At 33.2% G+C, this 19,246-nt stretch overlaps 1 protein-coding gene across 4 annotated transcripts in view; it reads left to right on the forward strand.

Annotated features, from left to right (window-relative positions):
* Positions 1-2,079: 2,079 nt before the first annotated feature.
* Positions 2,080-19,246, forward strand: part of LOC144848607 (uncharacterized) — a 32,583-nt gene continuing 15,416 nt past the window's right edge. For 3 of the 4 annotated variants that reach the window (XM_078705418.1, XM_078705420.1, XM_078705421.1), the window contains exons 1-3: positions 2,080-3,412; positions 11,618-11,812; positions 13,872-13,955. In XM_078705418.1, the coding sequence (XP_078561544.1) occupies positions 2,492-3,412; positions 11,618-11,812; positions 13,872-13,955 (1,200 nt within the window). In that variant the 5' untranslated portion in view covers positions 2,080-2,491. The remainder of the gene's footprint in view (positions 3,413-11,617; positions 11,813-13,871; positions 13,956-19,246) is intronic. The other variant, XM_078705419.1, reaches the window with a different exon arrangement.

The raw sequence follows: 19,246 nt of genomic DNA on the forward strand, positions 1-19,246 counted from the left end.
AATTATAATATGTACTATAAAATTGGAATAAAAACTGAATACAATTATAGAAGAATGATTTTTAATAATAGCCTTACAAATAAAATGTAGAAAGATACAGCTGTGTTAATAATTATGATTTATATTAAAGACAAAACAAGTGAAAATATGAAAAGCTTGTACATGATATTATTATAATGAACAAGAACAATCCTGGTACAGTAGATACATTTCTTGGCCAGTGATAAAGAGGGCGGCAAACATAATTTGGTATATCTTCTATATGTTGCACTGGTGCCAGGTCACTTCATTTTGTCTTGGTACCCAACATAATAATTATAAGTGCCGCCATACAATGTTTAGACATAATTTAAAGTAGAAACTAGTAGCTATACAGCTCGCTTATACATCGGTCAAACTAGTCGTAAAACCTATTTAATTTATATCGTACCACCGAAAACACATTGCTACTACTTTGAGATTTAAGAAAATAGCTATACCGCCCTCTATTTAATTTACCTCATCTCATTTATTACTGTACGTATAATATACATTATTGTTGACGTGAAAATGGACGTGCGCCACCGAAAATATTTAACATGCATATTATTAAAAATAATATTGTTCCAATAATGGGATTTGATTAATTAATACAAACAAATGCTGAAAGGTGCTTTGTTTTACTGTATTAAAAAAAATGTGAATGATATTGTGAAACATTGTAATTGTTTAGTAAAACTAATATCACTTGTGTAGGCCTAGTCTTCTGTCTGTTTAGTCCAGGACAATGAAGGGTATCTGTCATATATTTTGTTAAAAATCATTAAAAAAATCGCAATACACAATACTGTATACAGTCAAAATTAGTAAAAATGCAGTAGTCAAAATCTTTAATTTTCCATTTACATTACATTACTAAAAATGGGCAATGACCTTTGCAGGGAAACTGCGCGCGCACCCCAGGTTACACACAAAATGCAATACGAGCGCAGTTACACGCACTTCCGTTTTTAATATTTTACGCGCGAGCGCAGTGCACGCACTTCCGATTCTAATTTTACTAGGCTACGACCTATGTTGTTAAAATTGATACCATAGTATTTTGATAAATAAAAATTAATTTATTAACTCATATTTTTGTGAGTCTAGTAATTACTTATGTTCTATTTTAATCCAGGTTTAAGTCTCATAAAAATCATGAATGTTTCCCGTTAGACAAAAATCTATTACCTTAAAAATATATTGTATAGGAAAAACCCCATTATATTATGGGTTCTTTTTTAGGAATATGGTACAATGAGTTAATGCGACTATTTATTCTCTGACGTGCTTTGATTCTTCTATCGAGTTAATTTAAATTAATAATACCGAATTAAGACTCAGCAGATACTACTGCATAACCAAACACTCACTGCTAATAATTGATATTTTACGGATGAGAAATATCAGAATAAAAGAATGGTATTAAAAATATGCATTTTCGAATATAACGAAAATTATAAATTGATCAAGACATTTCCGCGCTATTTTATTAATAGATGATGCGAGTAGTTACTCAACGTCTGGATTTCTCTTTTAATAATCTATATCCCCGAAATGTAATCATGAACTGTATGACAGCATTGGATATGAGACACGACACCTTCCGCCCTGTGCCGACAAACGTTTCTGATCAAAAACAAAATTTGCCCGGGAAAATAGAAATAGAAATTTTCATTCGATTGGAAAACAGCGGAGAGAGAACAAACAAAGGAACAGACTGAAATGCGGCCTAGTGACGTCACCACTCAATTACACTCTCGTAATCTGATAGCTTTAGGCAAGCACTCTGACCCCCACATGTTCATATTTCAAACGCATTTCTCTCGCACATAAATTTATATTATCTGAAATTGATTGTATATATACATTAAAAGCATATTATAGAAAACATATATTAAAGTTTGAACACTACAAATAATGTAAATCATGAAATATAGCTTGTTTTTCGAACAAAAAACTCTGCGGTGGGAGGAAGTCGGAACAGCCAATCGAATGCACGATGAAAAGAATGCCATAGACTATCAACTACCTTGGAATTTTGTCTCCTATCGAGGCAGCCGAAATTAGTTCCAAATAAATGAGTAGATAGACAAATCCTATGAGTCTTGTAATTATTCAGGTGTCGTATATAAGTTTAAAAAGTGGAAGACAAAATATTTAGGCAGCAAATTTGGCTTTATAAGAATGTTTCAGAGGAACAAATGTGGCCATTGGCGCATTAATTTTTGTCGTAAATGCAGTGTAAATGTGTGTGTTTCTCTCTCCTATGTGCGCCATAATAAGCCCATCGTGTGATTCGGACTTCCCGATGGCAGCATAACTTTCTGTTATATTTTACATTGCGCTAAGGTGGAAAACACGTGTGCTAATCACAAGGAGCACATCTTGGACTATCTATGATTTGTGTGGGACATTCACCGGGCGGCTAGAGCCGACGTAAGGCCCTACATTCAACTGTTTTCATCGAATAATGGCTACAGAATTGGCTGGAAATGCCAACTCTGCTGGTCGGGAAAACTCGAACCAACCAGGCAACCACCTCGACGAAAATATGGATAGGCCTAACGCTAACAGGTCTAATATGTTAGTTGGTTCAGGACCAAATCCTACAGGATCTGGAGGACCTGGTAGCCTCCTAGGTAGAACTACGCCTACGTCTGGAAATAATTTAGTAAATGCTTCAATGTCGAGAAATCAACCTGGAGATATATCAATGAAAATGACTGGTGCAGCTCGTGAAGTTTATGGTGGAGGTGTTCCACCACATCAACAAATGCCTGGCATGATGGGAGACAATAGAATGAACTCGGGACCATATCATAGACCAGGGCCTGCTGGAGGCAACCCAAATAATCCTTATATGAGTAACAGTGGTGGTCATTTAGGAGGTGGTGGTATGTCTAATTTGCCAGGATATAATGGAACTGGATTTTATGGAAGTGGCGGTGATGCACAACAAAGAACAGTAATGGGAAGCGGCGGGTACGGTGGTGGAATGCCCCCATCCACGCCTGCTGCCCAACATATGGTTCCTGGAAATATGCATCCAAATATGGGCTCCCAACCCCAAAATCAATTCAACCAATACGATGGACACCGAGGATTTCCAACATCGGTTTCGCGAAACAGCGCGGCAATGAATAGTTACTCGCCGCAGCAGAGAATTTCAAGTTCTGCCCCGACACTTTCACAGCTTTTACAGGGACAAAAACCTAGTACAAACTATTCTGCATACTCGAGTCAAAGTATGAGCAAAGGGGCAGACAATCATGGAATGGGCATGATGGGAAATCAAGGATATCCACACCAACAGTGGGGACAAAGAATGCAACATACTGCAGCAGGACAATTAGGCCCTCCTGGATATGGACAGTCAATGGGCAGAAATCAGGTATGTTTTTATTATTATATTCCGTGTTCTTATAAATTAATTGAATGGTCTAAATACAGCATTGTTTCTATCTGTTTTTTAATATTAATTATTACAAAAAGTACAGTAGTAGAAAATAAATTGATATTTGAAAGATTGGATACAAGTCATAATGGTAAGAAAAGAAATCTATCGAATTATATCTAATTTATATGTTTACATGTTTCTCTTTATGTTTTTGTATTTAAAAAAATGTTATGATTTATTTATTACAAAATGTGAGAATATGAATTTGATTTAATAAAAAATGTTTCTTAACATTGTTTTATATTTTGTTTTTATAGTCACATTAGTAACAATTTGAAAATGTACGTTTTGTTTTACACTAAAAATACTATCTATACACACATTGTTATGTCATTGATTAAAAAATTAATAAGTTTTGTAATTAAATTTTAAATTTGGTGGTAAGTTGAAGTTCTTATCTAACAGCTGGTCATTGCATTACATTGAAATCATTTGATTGGTTCACAGTCGCCATTGTGGATTCATTCATTAAACTTGATGGTCACATGTCATAATAATGTCAACATGGGTAACTGACCTTCAATCTATAAATAGTCATTGACTTTCATTCATACTTATGTGAAAGGAATAAGATATTAGTGTAACTAGATTACATTACCTGAACTTTAAATGGATGACAATCAGCCGGTTTTATGTCAGTTTTGATATTTATGATGTCATTTTACAATTTACTTCGGTTACAGCTACTTGTCTATATAAACTTGTATTTGAGAGATCAGAATCCTATTCATTACACTGTTTCAATCAGAATGTTGTATTAATATTCATTGAAATTAATTTTATATTCTGTTGGCTTTTTAGAAGGGTTTTCTAATTGCCATTTTCAGTATAGTGATTGCTATTTTTTTCTTCTGTTGAAATTTTACATGTTCTATAAAAGAAGAAGAAAAGGGGTTTGATGGAAAGAAAACTTGTCACATGTAGTAATGATTAATTGGTGTTCATATAAACACAAATTGTACAGTATACAATGTTCAGTAGTATTTAAATATTACATTCATACAGATTACACACTTTATAAAACTGTTAAAGGTAATACACATTGTACTCTTTTGTTGGAAATCGGCATGCTGCAAAGCAGTTGATGTGTGATTGAGTTGGGTGGAAAATTAAATTGCTTATAATGGCCAATTGTTGCAGCCATATTAGATGTTCCCTTTCGATGGTGGCTTGCTTTTTGAGCTGTGATGAAATAAAAGGGTTTTTCAGTGAACCACAGCATTGCCGCTGTCAGCCCAGAGGAGAGGAGTTAGGGTGTGTGATCATGTTTTTCACGTAAAATAGCTCAAGAAACAACCATGTAATGTAGCCATTTTTTAAATTTGGCAAAAGAATTTACAATTTTGGAGAAACAGATTTGCGAACATTCATTTTAAGAAGATAAATTTGACCGTAGCTTGAGAGCAGATTGATGTCTCATTTCAATTGGCTACATCATGTTTTAATGTACTCCCTTGTTGCTCTTTAACTTTCATAATAATTTGATTGCACTATTTGGCCCTTCTCACAAATTAATATAAAATTAGGTCTTTGTAAATTGCTTCGTATTAGCCTGCATGTTTAATGTTCTTTTTATTTGATGAATTTCTTTAATTCAGTTTGATTTTGCGAACTATTTGATATTTGTTTTAGTTGTTCTCTGCTACTGAAAATATTTCATGAGGTTTCAGTAAAATTTAATTCTTATTCAATTGGCAACAATATAGGTTATTTGTTCTTGTATAGTGCATTACAGCACAGTAGAACCTCTAATCACAAATATAAAGACTTAATTTTAATGCAAAACACAGTACAGTTGATAAAAGGCTAAATAAAATGTAAACAAATTACAAATTTTAAAATAGTATAAAAATTTACAAATGTTCACAGAAAAATACCATGAACATGTGGTCACTGTAGGTTCTGTTTGTCTTAATAGTATAAGGAATAATAGTATACTGTACAAGAATGAATGCTGCTTAACTTTGTGTAAAATGGCTTGGAACACGAGTACAGATTAGTTTGTTACATGTGTAGAGAACTCTTTTCGTAGCATCTGAAAGAAAATCGCAAAATGTTGAATCTACTGTATCTTAAATGCGGTGGCAGTATGGGCTATGGCAGTCATTGTTACCACACATGTAATTGTGTTTGGTAGAGATGAGTAAGAAAACAATTCTTAAATACTATTTAATAATAATAATATCCTGGATTTATATAGCGCCTAATGTTGTGAAACCTCTAAACGCTAAACATTATTACACCAGTCATTTTGGATCAAACACGTATGGAAACATAGACCCCATATACACTTACGATTTAGGCCGGCCCTGGGTCGGCAATTGATAAGTGTAAATACTCCAAAAAGTTAGGCCGGCCCTGGGCCGGACGCAGATCTGTGCCACCTCTCCAGGTAGGTTCAGGAGCGGCTTTTACGTTTTGGGCCGGCTTACGCAGTGAACCGTGAACAACGTTTGACCTTTTTATGAGGTGGTTGTTATGACGATCCGACATTCTCGGTACATACCTTCTTTTTCGCGCGACAATTTGTTTTCTTCATCATTTATATTCCGTAGTTAAATTTATTTGTACCAATTTTTATAAGATGTCTGAAAATCGTGGTTCCAATTGGACATACGAGGAGGTACTTGGGTTGCTCGGGATTTGGGCCGAGGAAAAAATACAGGCTCAAATGGATATTTTGTAAAATGAACCTCCTCTTCATTATCCTCATCTGTGACTTCTTTCAATAAAGTATTCCTCCGCTTGTTTCGCATATACATAAAATACAGCCATATATATAAAACAGTGGGGTTCATTTTGTTTTTTAACGGGACGGGACAAAAAACAACAACAGTATAAATATAAAATGGTCGGTTCGCGCGGAAAGTTGAATTGACGATCGAGCGAGAAAAATGTAAACAAACTGTACTTCGTATCCCAGCATGCAATGGTACTTCCGATAAAATTATTTACGACCAGTAATCTGCGTCGGTAGTGTAAACGCTCTGGGCCGGCCTAAAAAGTAAATATTTGCAACCGGCCCAGGACCGGCCCTGGACCCAAACGAAAGTGTAAATGGGGTCATACTCCCACAATACAGCTAATTTTTTTTTTAGTATTAATTGAATGTTATTGATTATAGAGACTACTCATAAAGATACAATCTGCTGGTATTATTTTCATCTCAGACAACGTTTGTTTACCTTGTATACTGTACCTTTGACATGCTGTGACAGGTTGAAGGGGAATTCCCTGGAAGTCATGTGACACAATAGTAGACATAATTAAAGTAGCTTATCAAATGGATAACAAAAATGACAGTTCTATTATAATTACATTTGTTTTGCCTGGGTTGGTCACCTGAAAAGCATTCTATTGTCTCATCTAACCCTGATCCAACAGGCTTAGAAAACTAGGTCGCACAAGGTCGCAAAGCTGCATAAATTAATAAAATATTTTCACATGAGCAGTTGTGAAATTGCTCCTTTAAAAAGTGTATTGACACCTGATGTAAATAGATTGTGATGTCATCATATTGCAGCTGTGACTACTCCCTGCTGGGTTTGAGGGAAGAGATCGGTGACACCAGGGAAGTAAGGTATGTTTTTAATGGGTTACAGCATATCGTCCAGTCTTACAAGACCATCCCTGGTTACTGTATATGATTCACTTTTTAGAAAACATTTACCATAAGCCCTGTAAAGTATACCATGTACTGTTTGTTTCGCTTAAATTTTTGAACATTTTCTGATGGACTGAATTATGAAGTTTTGAGGAAAAGAAAAATTAGAAATTCATGTTAAAAATCAAATCACATTTTATGTAAAATGGCTGTACCCCAAAATTGAAAAATGTGATTTAAAAATTGACCACATGGCTTTAATCTGATAATGCATTCTGCATAGCATTCATGTACTGTATTCTACAACACTACTGTGTAGGACTTAATGGTACTGTACAATGGCACATACTGTACAGTGTAATCTTTGTTTACTGTTCGCCATATTGTCTCTTTCAGTAGAAAAGAATAGACGTTTTCTAATGGTAATAGACATGTGGTTATAACAATAGTTGATGATAGTAAACCAATGTCCTGTCCACTCTCTTGTGTATAGAGTGCTACCATTTATTTGTTACAGATGGTTCATATAGCTGCTGGCTTCTCTATTGTAATGTAAAATCTTCTTTGTTGCGATTCACCTTTGGCTATTTGACAGTCAGAGGAGGAATAGACAATAGATGAATATTATAATGCTGGTACTTTGCTCTCTGTAGATTTACATTTATTTGTACTGGACAGAGTTTAGGAGTATGATAACTGGAAAGTCTACATTTCTTCAATTAATTTATTTCAAGGCATTTTACCAGCTAATTTTTGTCCATTCAGTTGGTTATTTTAAGGCATTTTACCAGCTAATTTTTGTCCATTCAGTTGGTTATTTTAAGGCATTTTACCAGCTAATTTTTGTCCATTCAGTTGGTTATTTTAAGGCATTTTACCAGCTAATTTTTGTCCATTCAGTTGGTTATTTTAAGACATTTTACCAGCTAATTTTTGTCCATTCAGTTGGTTATTTTAAAGCTCAGGTACAGGCATGAATTTTAAATATAATATCTGGTTAATTGTTCATAAATCAAATATTTGTAATAGAAATCAAGACGAAAAAACATGAATTTCCCTTAATATGGTCAAATACAAATTTTGGCAAAATTCTGCCATAAAAACCAGGAAGACTTTTTTTCAGTAATTAGGTAGTTTAACCTAATGTAATAACATGTCTGGTGACTCCCTAGAAGGTGAAAAAAGATGGTGGATATACGGTGGATAATTTTTGCTATAGTATGAAAATAAAAATCTGAAGTTGAATAAAAATACCAGAAATGTAAAATTCAAGTTATATTACCTCTATTTAGTCATCTGATAACATTTTTTACCACACCGTTTATTTTTCATAGCTTTTTAAAATGCCTCTCTATTTACAAAATTTGTGTACAAAAGAATAAAGATTTTACTGTGTAATTTGAACTATCCCCCCACTGATAAGAAAGTGCTTATTTTCAACAAGCTCGTGTAACACAAATAAAATCCCAAAAATTATGAAACATAGGAGAAACTATAGATCGATAATTATTGGAATGTATGATCAATAGAAATTTTTTGCCCGCACCTGGCCTTTAAGGCATTTTACCAGCTAATTTTTGTCCATTCGGTTGGTTATTTTAAGGCATTTTACCAGCTAATTTGTGTGCATTCGGTTAGTTATTTTAAGGCATTTTACCAGCTAATTTTTGTCCATTCAGTTGGTTATTTTAAGGCATTTTACCAGCTAATTTTTGTGCATTCGGTTGGTTATTTTAAGGCCTTTTACCAGCTAATTTTTGTCCATTCGGTTAGTTATTTTAAGGCATTTTACCAGCTAATTTTTGTGCATTCGGTTGGTTATTTTAGAGCATTTTACCAGCTAATTTTTGTCCATTCAGTTAGTTATTTTAGAGCATTTTACCAGCTAATTTTTGTCCATTCAGTTAGTTATTTTAAGGCATTTTACCAGCTAATTTTTGTCCATTCAGTTGGTTATTTTAAGGCATTTTATCAGCAAATTTTTGTGCATTTGGTTGGTTATTTTAAGGCATTTTACCAGCTAATTTTTGTGCATTCGGTTGGTTATTTTAAGGCATTTTACCAGCTAATTTTTGTGCATTCGGTTGGTTATTTTAAGGCATTTTACCAGCTAAGTTTTGTCCATTCAGTCAGTTATTTATCGTCTTCCACCTACCTAAATTTGAATACATTACTACTACTTGGTCAGTTATTTTAAAGAATTCCATCATCTAAATTTCTCGCACTCTGTCACTTATTTTAATGCCTATCTTCCACCCAGCTAAATTGCCTTCAATTGCAACATTTTATTATTCAGAAGTATTTGTTTCACAAAAAAACAACTTGTTATATCGGAAGTAATGAAAATATCAAATGACATTTTCTTATATTGACGATGAGATCGATGTAAGAAAATCGGATTGTTCCTGTCATCTTGCCGCGCCGCGAGTTGTTACAATACGGACATTAACGTCTTTACTCACCGATATGAAGGTATTTGCCAAGTCTTAACAAAAAAATCTGAATTATGGTCTTGTCTGTATTAATACTGCCCTGGATTCCTTTATTGAATGACATCTTATGGCCCTTGGTAATTAAGGCTGATATTGTCAATATGATTTATGATGAAAACTGTATTTTCTAAAAATAGATTGTAATCCCTTGGTATTATAAACCTTAGTTAAAATGACATGATTTAATGTAACACCTGTAAGCTGGCAAAGTGATCCTAGTTTCTTCAAATAATTGAGGTCATGACCCTATTCTGACAGGTATTTAATGTTTACATAAGTGCATTGAATAATTCACTTGAGTCTATTTGTCTGTGACTAATAATAGATGCTAAAAATAGATCAGGGGATACCCTTATTCGGGATGCTGACTACTAATCTACTGGGGAAATCCTTTTTGCCTTATCATGCTAATGAATCTGTGATGACTTATATTATCATCTCGGACGATAAGCCCAGACAATAATAATTTAATGGACATAGTTTCTTTATTTCCGTGGACATTCATTGGTGATTTATACTAAAATCTTCCTGCAAATCAAAGATGTTTATAAGACGAAACATGGAAACAAGAAAATGCAATTAAAGGTATCTCAATTATTTCATGGTACACAGTACCAATTTGTAGGATACATCAAAGAAAAGGAATAACAACCTAAGCTACCAGCATCTTCATGTCCTTTATCAATAAAACAACCGATATGACTAAAAGAATTGATATTAACTGAAGCCCTAATATAGTACACTGGACATTACTGTATTTAGTGCAGTTACTGTAGTTTCCTAGTGTGAAGCACTCCTAAGATTTGTCTTGTGGCAACTTTCCTAGTCAGCCTAGTTAACGGCTATTAACCGAAATAGTTTTACACCTGTAAATGAGCCCGAGTATACCAATTAAATATTCGTTGTCCCATTCTTAAAAGTAATGTCTCCTATGTCCCCAGGGTTGTATTACTGTATTGTTATTATTTATTCAGGCAAAAGATACATTTTACAAAATAATAATACAAATTAACAAAGTAAACAAACATCATAGTCACTAGCTGATACTAGGAAAGCACAAAAGCAGCCTAAGCCACTGTCACCAATTAGTGTAGTGTGTATCTACTACTGTAAATAGTACAGTATAATTATGTATCCGATGATATCAATGAATTGCCTAATGTTAATTCACAAATTTTTTTACTATAGGGTCAACAGTTCAAAATGTGTAATATAATGATTGATGATCTCAAAGTACATACTTAATCTGGTCTTGTTTCTAAATTGAGTAATCCTAAATGAATGAGTAACGGTATTTGTACTAAAAGCCTTTGGGACGGAGATTAAGATTAAATCAAAAAGGACTTGTAATTTTTAATGCTCGGGTTAAAAGGCAAATGTATGATAATGTGATTATTAAATTTCAGCTCATGCTAGCTAGCCATTGACAATGTCGTCAATGGTATTTAGGACCGATTTGGCGGAGGGTTTGTTTTTAGTCTTGTGCAAACGCGACTCTACAGCTCACTATGTCGGTTGGTCGGTCGGTTGGTAAACATTTGTACAGGCGACTGCAGCCACGTATATGGCATTGTTAAAAAGAGAAAATCAGCCTCCATGCCAAATTGGTGAATACTTTTTGTGATTAGTAAAACATGGAATGGCAGCAAGATCGTGTTTCAAACAAAATTGCATTTGCTTGCCACCACTGAGTGTCGGGGATTGAGGAATAATAGCAGAGTGTATTATGGAAATGGAAACATTACAATGTATAAATGATTTAATGTGCAAAGGATTCACCAAAATACAATGTTCACATAACAAATGTTGTAGCCTCTTTTTCAAATCACTTGCTATCAATTGTGATAACCTATAATGGCCTGTCCATGTGTCTCGATGAGGAATGGGCAGGGCTACGTACCAGTCTAATAAAGTTTTTAACATTTTTCTTAACTCTATTTTAATTTAATTTTTATTTATTGTTTAGAAATATGCAGGTGTCATTTTCTGGACATTTCTAAAGTTTTCATAAAATAACATGTTTTTATTGCTTTTATTTTTCAGATGAACATGATGCCAGATGGTAATCCTATGCAGAAAAGGCCAAACCCATTCCAACCATCTCCCTACCAACAAGGTCAATATGGTGCTGGTGGTAGGCCTTACCCGGGCATGCCTCCCTCACGTTACCCAATGCCCAACATTAGAGGTCAAGCTATACCTAGCTCTGTTACTGGTAATGGCCCTTATTCCCAACAGGTTTGTTGAATATTATTTCATTTTTTATCATAAATTTAGCATGAATTTAGAATGATTTCTGTAAAATCTTCTGATCCCACCTTTCTCCCCAATTTATTTTGGAATTTATGGCAAAAATTGACACTGTACTGATTTTTCTCTTTTCTTGGATGGAACCAAATGAAGATTTATTCACCTCAATCACATTAGTGCCTTACGTTCACACTAGTGTCGAGTGTTCACACTAGTGCCTTACCTTACACTAGTGCCTTGCATTCACAATAGTGCCCTGTGTTCACACTAGTGCCGTGTGTTCACACTAGTGCCCTGCGTTCACACTAGTGCCTTGCGTTCACACTAGTGCCTTGCGTTCACACTAGTGCCTTGCGTTCACACTAGTGCCTTGCGTTCACACTAGTGCCTTGCATTCACACTAGTGCCTTGCGTTGACACTAGTGCCTTGCATTCACACTAGTGCCTTACATTCACACTAGTGCCTTACATTCACACTAGTGCCCTGTGGTCACACTAGTGCCGTGTGTTCACACTAGTGCCTTGTGTTCACACTAGTGCCGTGTGTTCAACTAGGGCCGTGTGTTCAACTAGGGCCCTGTGTTCACACTAGTGCCCTGTGTTCACACTAGTGCCTTGCGTTCACACTAGTGCCTTGCATTCACACTAGTGCCTTGCGTTCACACCAGTGCTTTGCGTTCACACTTGTGCCTTGCATCCACACTACAGTGTAGTGCCCTGTATTCTCATTAGTGCTCTGACAAATTTAATGCTTATTTGAAGGAAATCTACCAGCAGAATTTAATAAAATGTTTGTTTCTACTTGGACGCAATGCAGTGACGTAGCTGCAACTCGAGTGAGTTGGCCAATCACCGGTGACGGTTTGAATGATCCATCGTCCTTGCGTTGTGTTCAAGTGGGAACCAGCTTAACTAACACATTAACTTTAACCATACTAACATACAGATCAACTAGCCATGTGCACAGTAATGGTGGACATTTGAGTACTGTCTTAATAATGCGTGTTGCAATTATGGAAACATCTACATATTCACAGACTGTGATAGCTTGTGTTAATGACACCAAATGTTAAATTTGATATAGTTGTCACTTTAATATTGAGAATGTACTAACGCTTGTTGCGCACTCATTTGCAAGGTGCTATTTAGTGAAATTGTATATTCCCTATATTCCCTTGTATCTGTGAAACTTGATTAAGTATTTAATCTAAGTCTTATAAATGTCTTGCTTGCTCCATTTCTCATTCTCAACTATTCAAATTGAAACATGGCATGCATCTTAAAACAAATCACTTAAATGATATAAGTATGTTATTACAGTATTTAAATTATTGAATGAAAGCTATTAACATTGTTTTATCATTGAACAAATAAATAATATTACTACGCAATTAAACGGGTGTGATTGAACATGATAGTGTACTTATAAATATAATGCATTGAATACTCTAGTAAAGTTATTGCAAATTCATTAAAATATCCTTGTTGGCTATAACACTGTTACAACTTTCATGTCGCTATTTTGACTCTGATAACTAAAAATGGGACAAATTTGCATTCAATCTTACTTACAGTACTAGTACACTAGCTAGGTACAAGATAAAATTACATTTTTCCCCAATAAAATGTAATTTTAACAGCATCAAATACTACAAACTATAGCATGTCGCTTAAACGCTAGTACAAAAAGCAATATTTTACTATAATCAAATTATGAGCATCCCTAAAAAACAAAATATGTTTTAATCTCTTTAATCGCAATTTCCTAATATAATTTTTTTAGGAATTTAATTATTCTAAAAAAAAAACCCAAACAAAGCCCAGAATCGTACCTGCAGAATGATATTTTATCGTTGTTGAAAATAAGACAAGAAATTAAGGATAAAGAATTGATTTACTAACCAAACTAAAATTTAAAAAATAAATAACCAAATTGACTAAAATGAATGCTTTTGACTAAAATCTACTAATATGTAAATTAAATCCATAGTGGATTTTCTACAATTCACTGTATTTCTATTGACATGACGACTTTTCTCCCAAATAGCTTGGTTCCCAAAACATCACCTCAAACAAACAACAGCAGAATTACATGTTACAGAAACAACAAAAAGCCAATTCGAAGCAAAAGGTTTGTTGATAAGATTTTACATGACATGAAATATCTTAAAAGATGAATTGCAAATGTAGAACACGGCCGTAAATGCTGTTCATACCATTTGTAATAACGTCAACCTATTTTCTGTTCTAGATTTTGTAGACTCAATTAATATATTGAAAGCAACAAATTAAGTATACATGTACAATATTGAATGAAAAAAGAACATAATTGTATAATAAAAACACACAAAAAAGTGTATGAATTAAGATTATTTTACTTTAGTAGTAGTAGTAATTAAAACAAAATTAATTAAGCATTTAATTGATTGATAATAACTACAAATTATTAATACATATTTGGTTCATCAAAAATGAAAGTAGAATTGCGTCTATTGTTTCTGCTAAGAAGAGTATCTAGTTGATATATCCCAGAGACCCTTGGTCATTATTAAGTGATTAACTAACCTTGCGGTTATAATCACTTATTATTGATCTATAATTAACCGACTTGGTTTCAACTTTATTAAGGTATCCCCATCAGAGGAACACATTGTTAAAAGCCTGTTCAGAAAGAAACGCTGAAATTGTAGACACAATCATAACACTGCACTATAGCTTGTTTTAAAAAAAAATCTCAAATTGAAAATGTTTACGTAATATTTCCATTTCAAATCCGCAACATTGATCAAAAAATGTCAAAATAATGTTTTTTAGGTTGACATTGTGGATAGTTTTAATGATGTTTTGATATGGTTGAATTTGAGTCGTTAGGTGTTGAGATTTTGTTGTCAAAGAGTTAATACAATATCATTTATATTGGCTATGGCCTTGTATACTGTAATGCTGTATTGAAACTACTGGGGTGTGGCTTTCAGTTAACTCACTAAAATTCACATTATTCACTGTACCAGTTCAGTCATAAAGATAGTGTTCATGTCAGATGAATGTGCAGGTTTTACACTTAGTAATATTAGATTAAGATATTTCTTTGGTATAACTCAGTAGTGTTTCTTTTGTTGTTTCCTGTTGGGGCTGTTAGCAATCCATTTAGCCATGTGACCTCACACAGCATAGCAAGCTGAATTGCATTATCATCTGCAATGCACTCCCGATTTCTTTTTCTACTAAATGACTGTTTTTGATCAAATTCAAAAATTGAATGTTATCTGATACAACATAGTCTGTATATATGTAATTCCTTATGTTTTCAGAAGATTCCATTATTAAGGCAAGAGCAGTGTGAACAAACAATCCCCTTAGCTAATGGGATAATATAAATGCAGCTGTTTGACCTTTCTGTTTTATACTATTAGTTTGAAGACTAGTCATACGTATAGGTATACTACAATTTATATTTTCCAAGTTAAAAAATAACCAACAACGTTTTATGGCTATGTATTCAGTAGAAGGGTATTATTATTATTTAATTGTAACACACAATAGAGCGTGTTGGCAATGTACTAGCTGTATTTGCCTGCAGTATCAAAAGCCGGAACTACATCACTATGCAAATGACCTAGCCGTCTCATCAATACTGCATTAGTCATGCATGCAAGCAAGCTAGCGTATACAGCTGCTCAACTGTGTTGAAAAGAAACGATCAAGCCACAGAATAGCCAAACAGCCCTTTAATAATAAAGTTTTCAAAGGGCCTAGAATATAGATGGGAAATTTACTGCACTAGGAAATTAAGTGAGCTGCTAGAATGCAAGGCTGATTGAAACACAACAAATGTTTTATTCGAATGAAAGCAAGTCTTTATGTCCTTTCAGGCATTGTTACTACATTTTGTTTTCTTAAATTTTTAAATAAAATCATCTACATACAATACAGACACAAATTACATGTAGTTTATAAGCATAAATAATGTTCTATTAATTACATCTGAATGGTGTAAAAAAAATTGCCAGACAAAGAATTAAAAAAAAATAATAATATAGTGAATCTCAAAATTGCAGATAACTGTATTGATTTTTTTTGTAAAATTTTGTTTTATGATTTTTTGACTGGAAATCAATTGATTTTAAAATGTGTCTATTAGTATTTATTACATCCCAATTTAAATAAATTGGTATTTTCTCAATTACAGGTTTATTTATTATTGCCTATTATAAAAAGAAACAGTATTGTACTATATTTAATAATAATTAAATATAATTGTATTGTAGAATATCTAAATTTAATTTTTTACCATGTTTACCAACGTCCCTGCGTAGCCTCCAAGGTTGTAGGCATTGTGTGTGTTTTTCTGTTTTTATTCGAGTACAGAAGCGTGTAATATTAGTGTGAATAGTTTTGTTGTTCAAAGTAAATCTAGATTTAATACAAGGAGTTTTAATAGTGCAACTATATTCATGTTTAGTAATTCATTATAGTGGGACTTTGTGTTCTGGAAATCAGTGTAGTCTGCAACAAGCACTATGTAGTATTTGGAGAGGCAAATTTGTTTTGTTTTGTGAAGGAAATAAAGCCTCTTTTAAAGGCTGGTTCATTGTGACCAGCTCAATGCCTTCCTGTTTGTATGGCCTTGCTAGGCTTATTATGCTGTTATAAAAAGGCTTGGGTCAGGTTAGGCCAATTTCCCATGTGCTTGAGTTCAAACTAATTAGTCAAGCCATTTAGTTTCTGTTGGCTTAGTTACAATATAACCATATTCTTTCTATTCATGTGTACAGTTTAGTAATAATTATTACCTTTTTGATATGATAAAGTGTAATTCTAATTTTGTAGTATTTAAAGATAATTATTCTATTTTATATAAATCCTTAATTTAAATGCTGAAACTATACATTCTCATACAAAATTATTAACATTTATATAATAACTTTAAACAATTAAAATTATTATATTTGAATTTGAAAAAAAAATATTTGCATTAAGATCACAATTTTACACAATATGGATAGATTAGTATTAGATTTGAACCTAGACCGTCATCAAAATAGAAGTAGTTATAAACAGCTAAGGATAGGTGCCGAAACATTAAAGGGTGGTAACCGGATTTTTAAATATTGCTTGAAAAGTATTAATGGGTGTCTGGTAAAAATTAAGGCACGTGAAAAGCTTTGAAATATAGTGTACTGTAGACTTGTATCTGTACATTTAATGTGCTCACCAACTTCCAAACACAGCTATTATACTGTACATGCAAACCAGCTTTAGCACACCATGGTTGAAACCTTTACTGAATGGAGAAGTGACTAAATGACAGTATCGTGATTGTATATATTTATAAATTTTATTGTTTTGCCCTTTGTGTGGGCAATGTCATTATACAATGATTACACAATGAATTAAAAAATATAGGTCTATCTGTCTATATCACCATAATTCATAATAAAAACTGATGTATACACTGGTTCGTTATCTCAAGGATATCGTGTATAGAAAGCAGTGTACTTGACAACAACTAATATAATTAAAATTATTTCATAATAAGCTGAGCTAAAAATAGATTGGTGATCTTGGGTCATTATAATTACCTTTAATAGAAACCACAATGTTGGGGAATCCCTTGTTTTGTTTTATGAGCTATGCTATAAATAGATTGGTCAATATGGGGTCATTATGATGACCTTTAGAAACCACAATGTTGGGGAATCCCTTGTTTTGTAATCTTTGCCTAACCTAATTTCCAAATTGATAATGCTAGTAAGAAATCCCATTGTTGTGACCTCATAAAAAGCCATAAAACATATTAATTGCCAAGTCACCTTTTATATTATTTGAATATCTCGTTTTATTATTAGGTCGTCAAAATAAAATTTAAACTGTCTAGAAATTCCAAAACATCTTTTTTAATGGCACACAATAGTTTAAATTATGTCGATATGAAATAATTTGATATAAGCTAGAAATTCATACCTAGAATGCACATTCATAAACATTATTTTAAAACGCCATCAATAGTTATCTCGTTCATTTATTGATTTTCTCAGTTTTTAAAAATAATCTCAATATTTTAAATGTAAATGTGGTTGCACTTTAAACAACAAGTTTACTCGTACTATTATTAAAGCGTGAAATAAGCCTTATGATGAATGCACATCACATTTATCTAGATCACTTAGATTGAATGTTTTCTAATATCAATTTCGTTCTCTCATGGATTACCTATTGCGTTTAACGATACACAATAAACTCAAGTATTTTGCAATATAATCCTTTCCTCTTAAAGTGCAATTTTCATCTTCAATTTATTTTTCTAAACTGGTTTATATTTGATCATGTAGGTAAATTATCACACACGTTATGTTCAAAACATTAATGTTTTTGTTGGTAGTTTATTGTCGACTTAAAAACAAATGTTGAAGAATATAATATAGAAACATGTGTATGTTCACATAAGGTTTCTAAAGCTAGTAACATTTGTGTGATTTATATGTAGAAATGTGTAGATGCAACTTTATTGAGAACAAACATTTTGCATATAAATATCGGTCTGAATTTGTATTATTATTTCACTAATAAATGTTTAAAATGAAATACATGTGGAAACCAAATGAATAGTTAGTGTGTTTGTAGAACCTTGTAATCTGCTTTATGAATCTTCAACCAGGCCTTGTCTTTTGAAAATTATAGGTGTGCTACAAATTGCACTCCTCAATACATTCAGGGGTGCTGTAGGTGTGCTGTTTGTATGTTGGTGTGTAAAGTTTTACCAAAATTTAAGAGTGACGAGTAATCGCACTCGCTCGCTTAAAAGACAAGGCCTGTTCAACAAGAAAATGTACGGACCTTGGTTCATAATATTTAAATTAAAGCATGCTTTAGTAAAAAATTTAATGAATGTCGTACACAATACTGATAAAATGTTTCCGCTGTTGCTCTCATCCTGTCATTCAACCGTACAGTCAACTCTCGCAATACCGGACTCTCTGAAAACTGGAAACTCTCCCAATACAATGTCTTGGAGTCTAAACAGTTCTAAATTCATTTTTACCATTAAAAGCACATTCTGAATACCAGACTTTCCTGAAAATCAGACATATTTTGCCAGCCCAAAGGTGTCCGGTATTGGGAGAGTTGACTGTATTATTGCATTTGATAAATGAGCAACAAATAAAAAACGAAACAGCTAATTTTGTATCTTTTAAAATCGCCATTTGGTGAAGAGAATAAAAATTTTGTTTTCAAAAAGCTTAGAAAATGGTAATCATCAATCTAGTAGGTTTATTTGAATATTTAATGCTTTCTCATTGATATTTCATGAACGTAGCAGTTAACGGCTAATGAATATTTACAGTAACTACAGGAGACTGTTTATTCGCTCCTGTACGCCACACTTTGTATTGAAATGAATGTTAATAAACATTATAAAGC

Source organism: Antedon bifida, chromosome 7 (genome assembly GCF_963402885.1).
Source record: "Antedon bifida chromosome 7, ecAntBifi1.1, whole genome shotgun sequence".
Lineage (NCBI taxonomy): Eukaryota > Metazoa > Echinodermata > Crinoidea > Comatulida > Antedonidae > Antedon > Antedon bifida.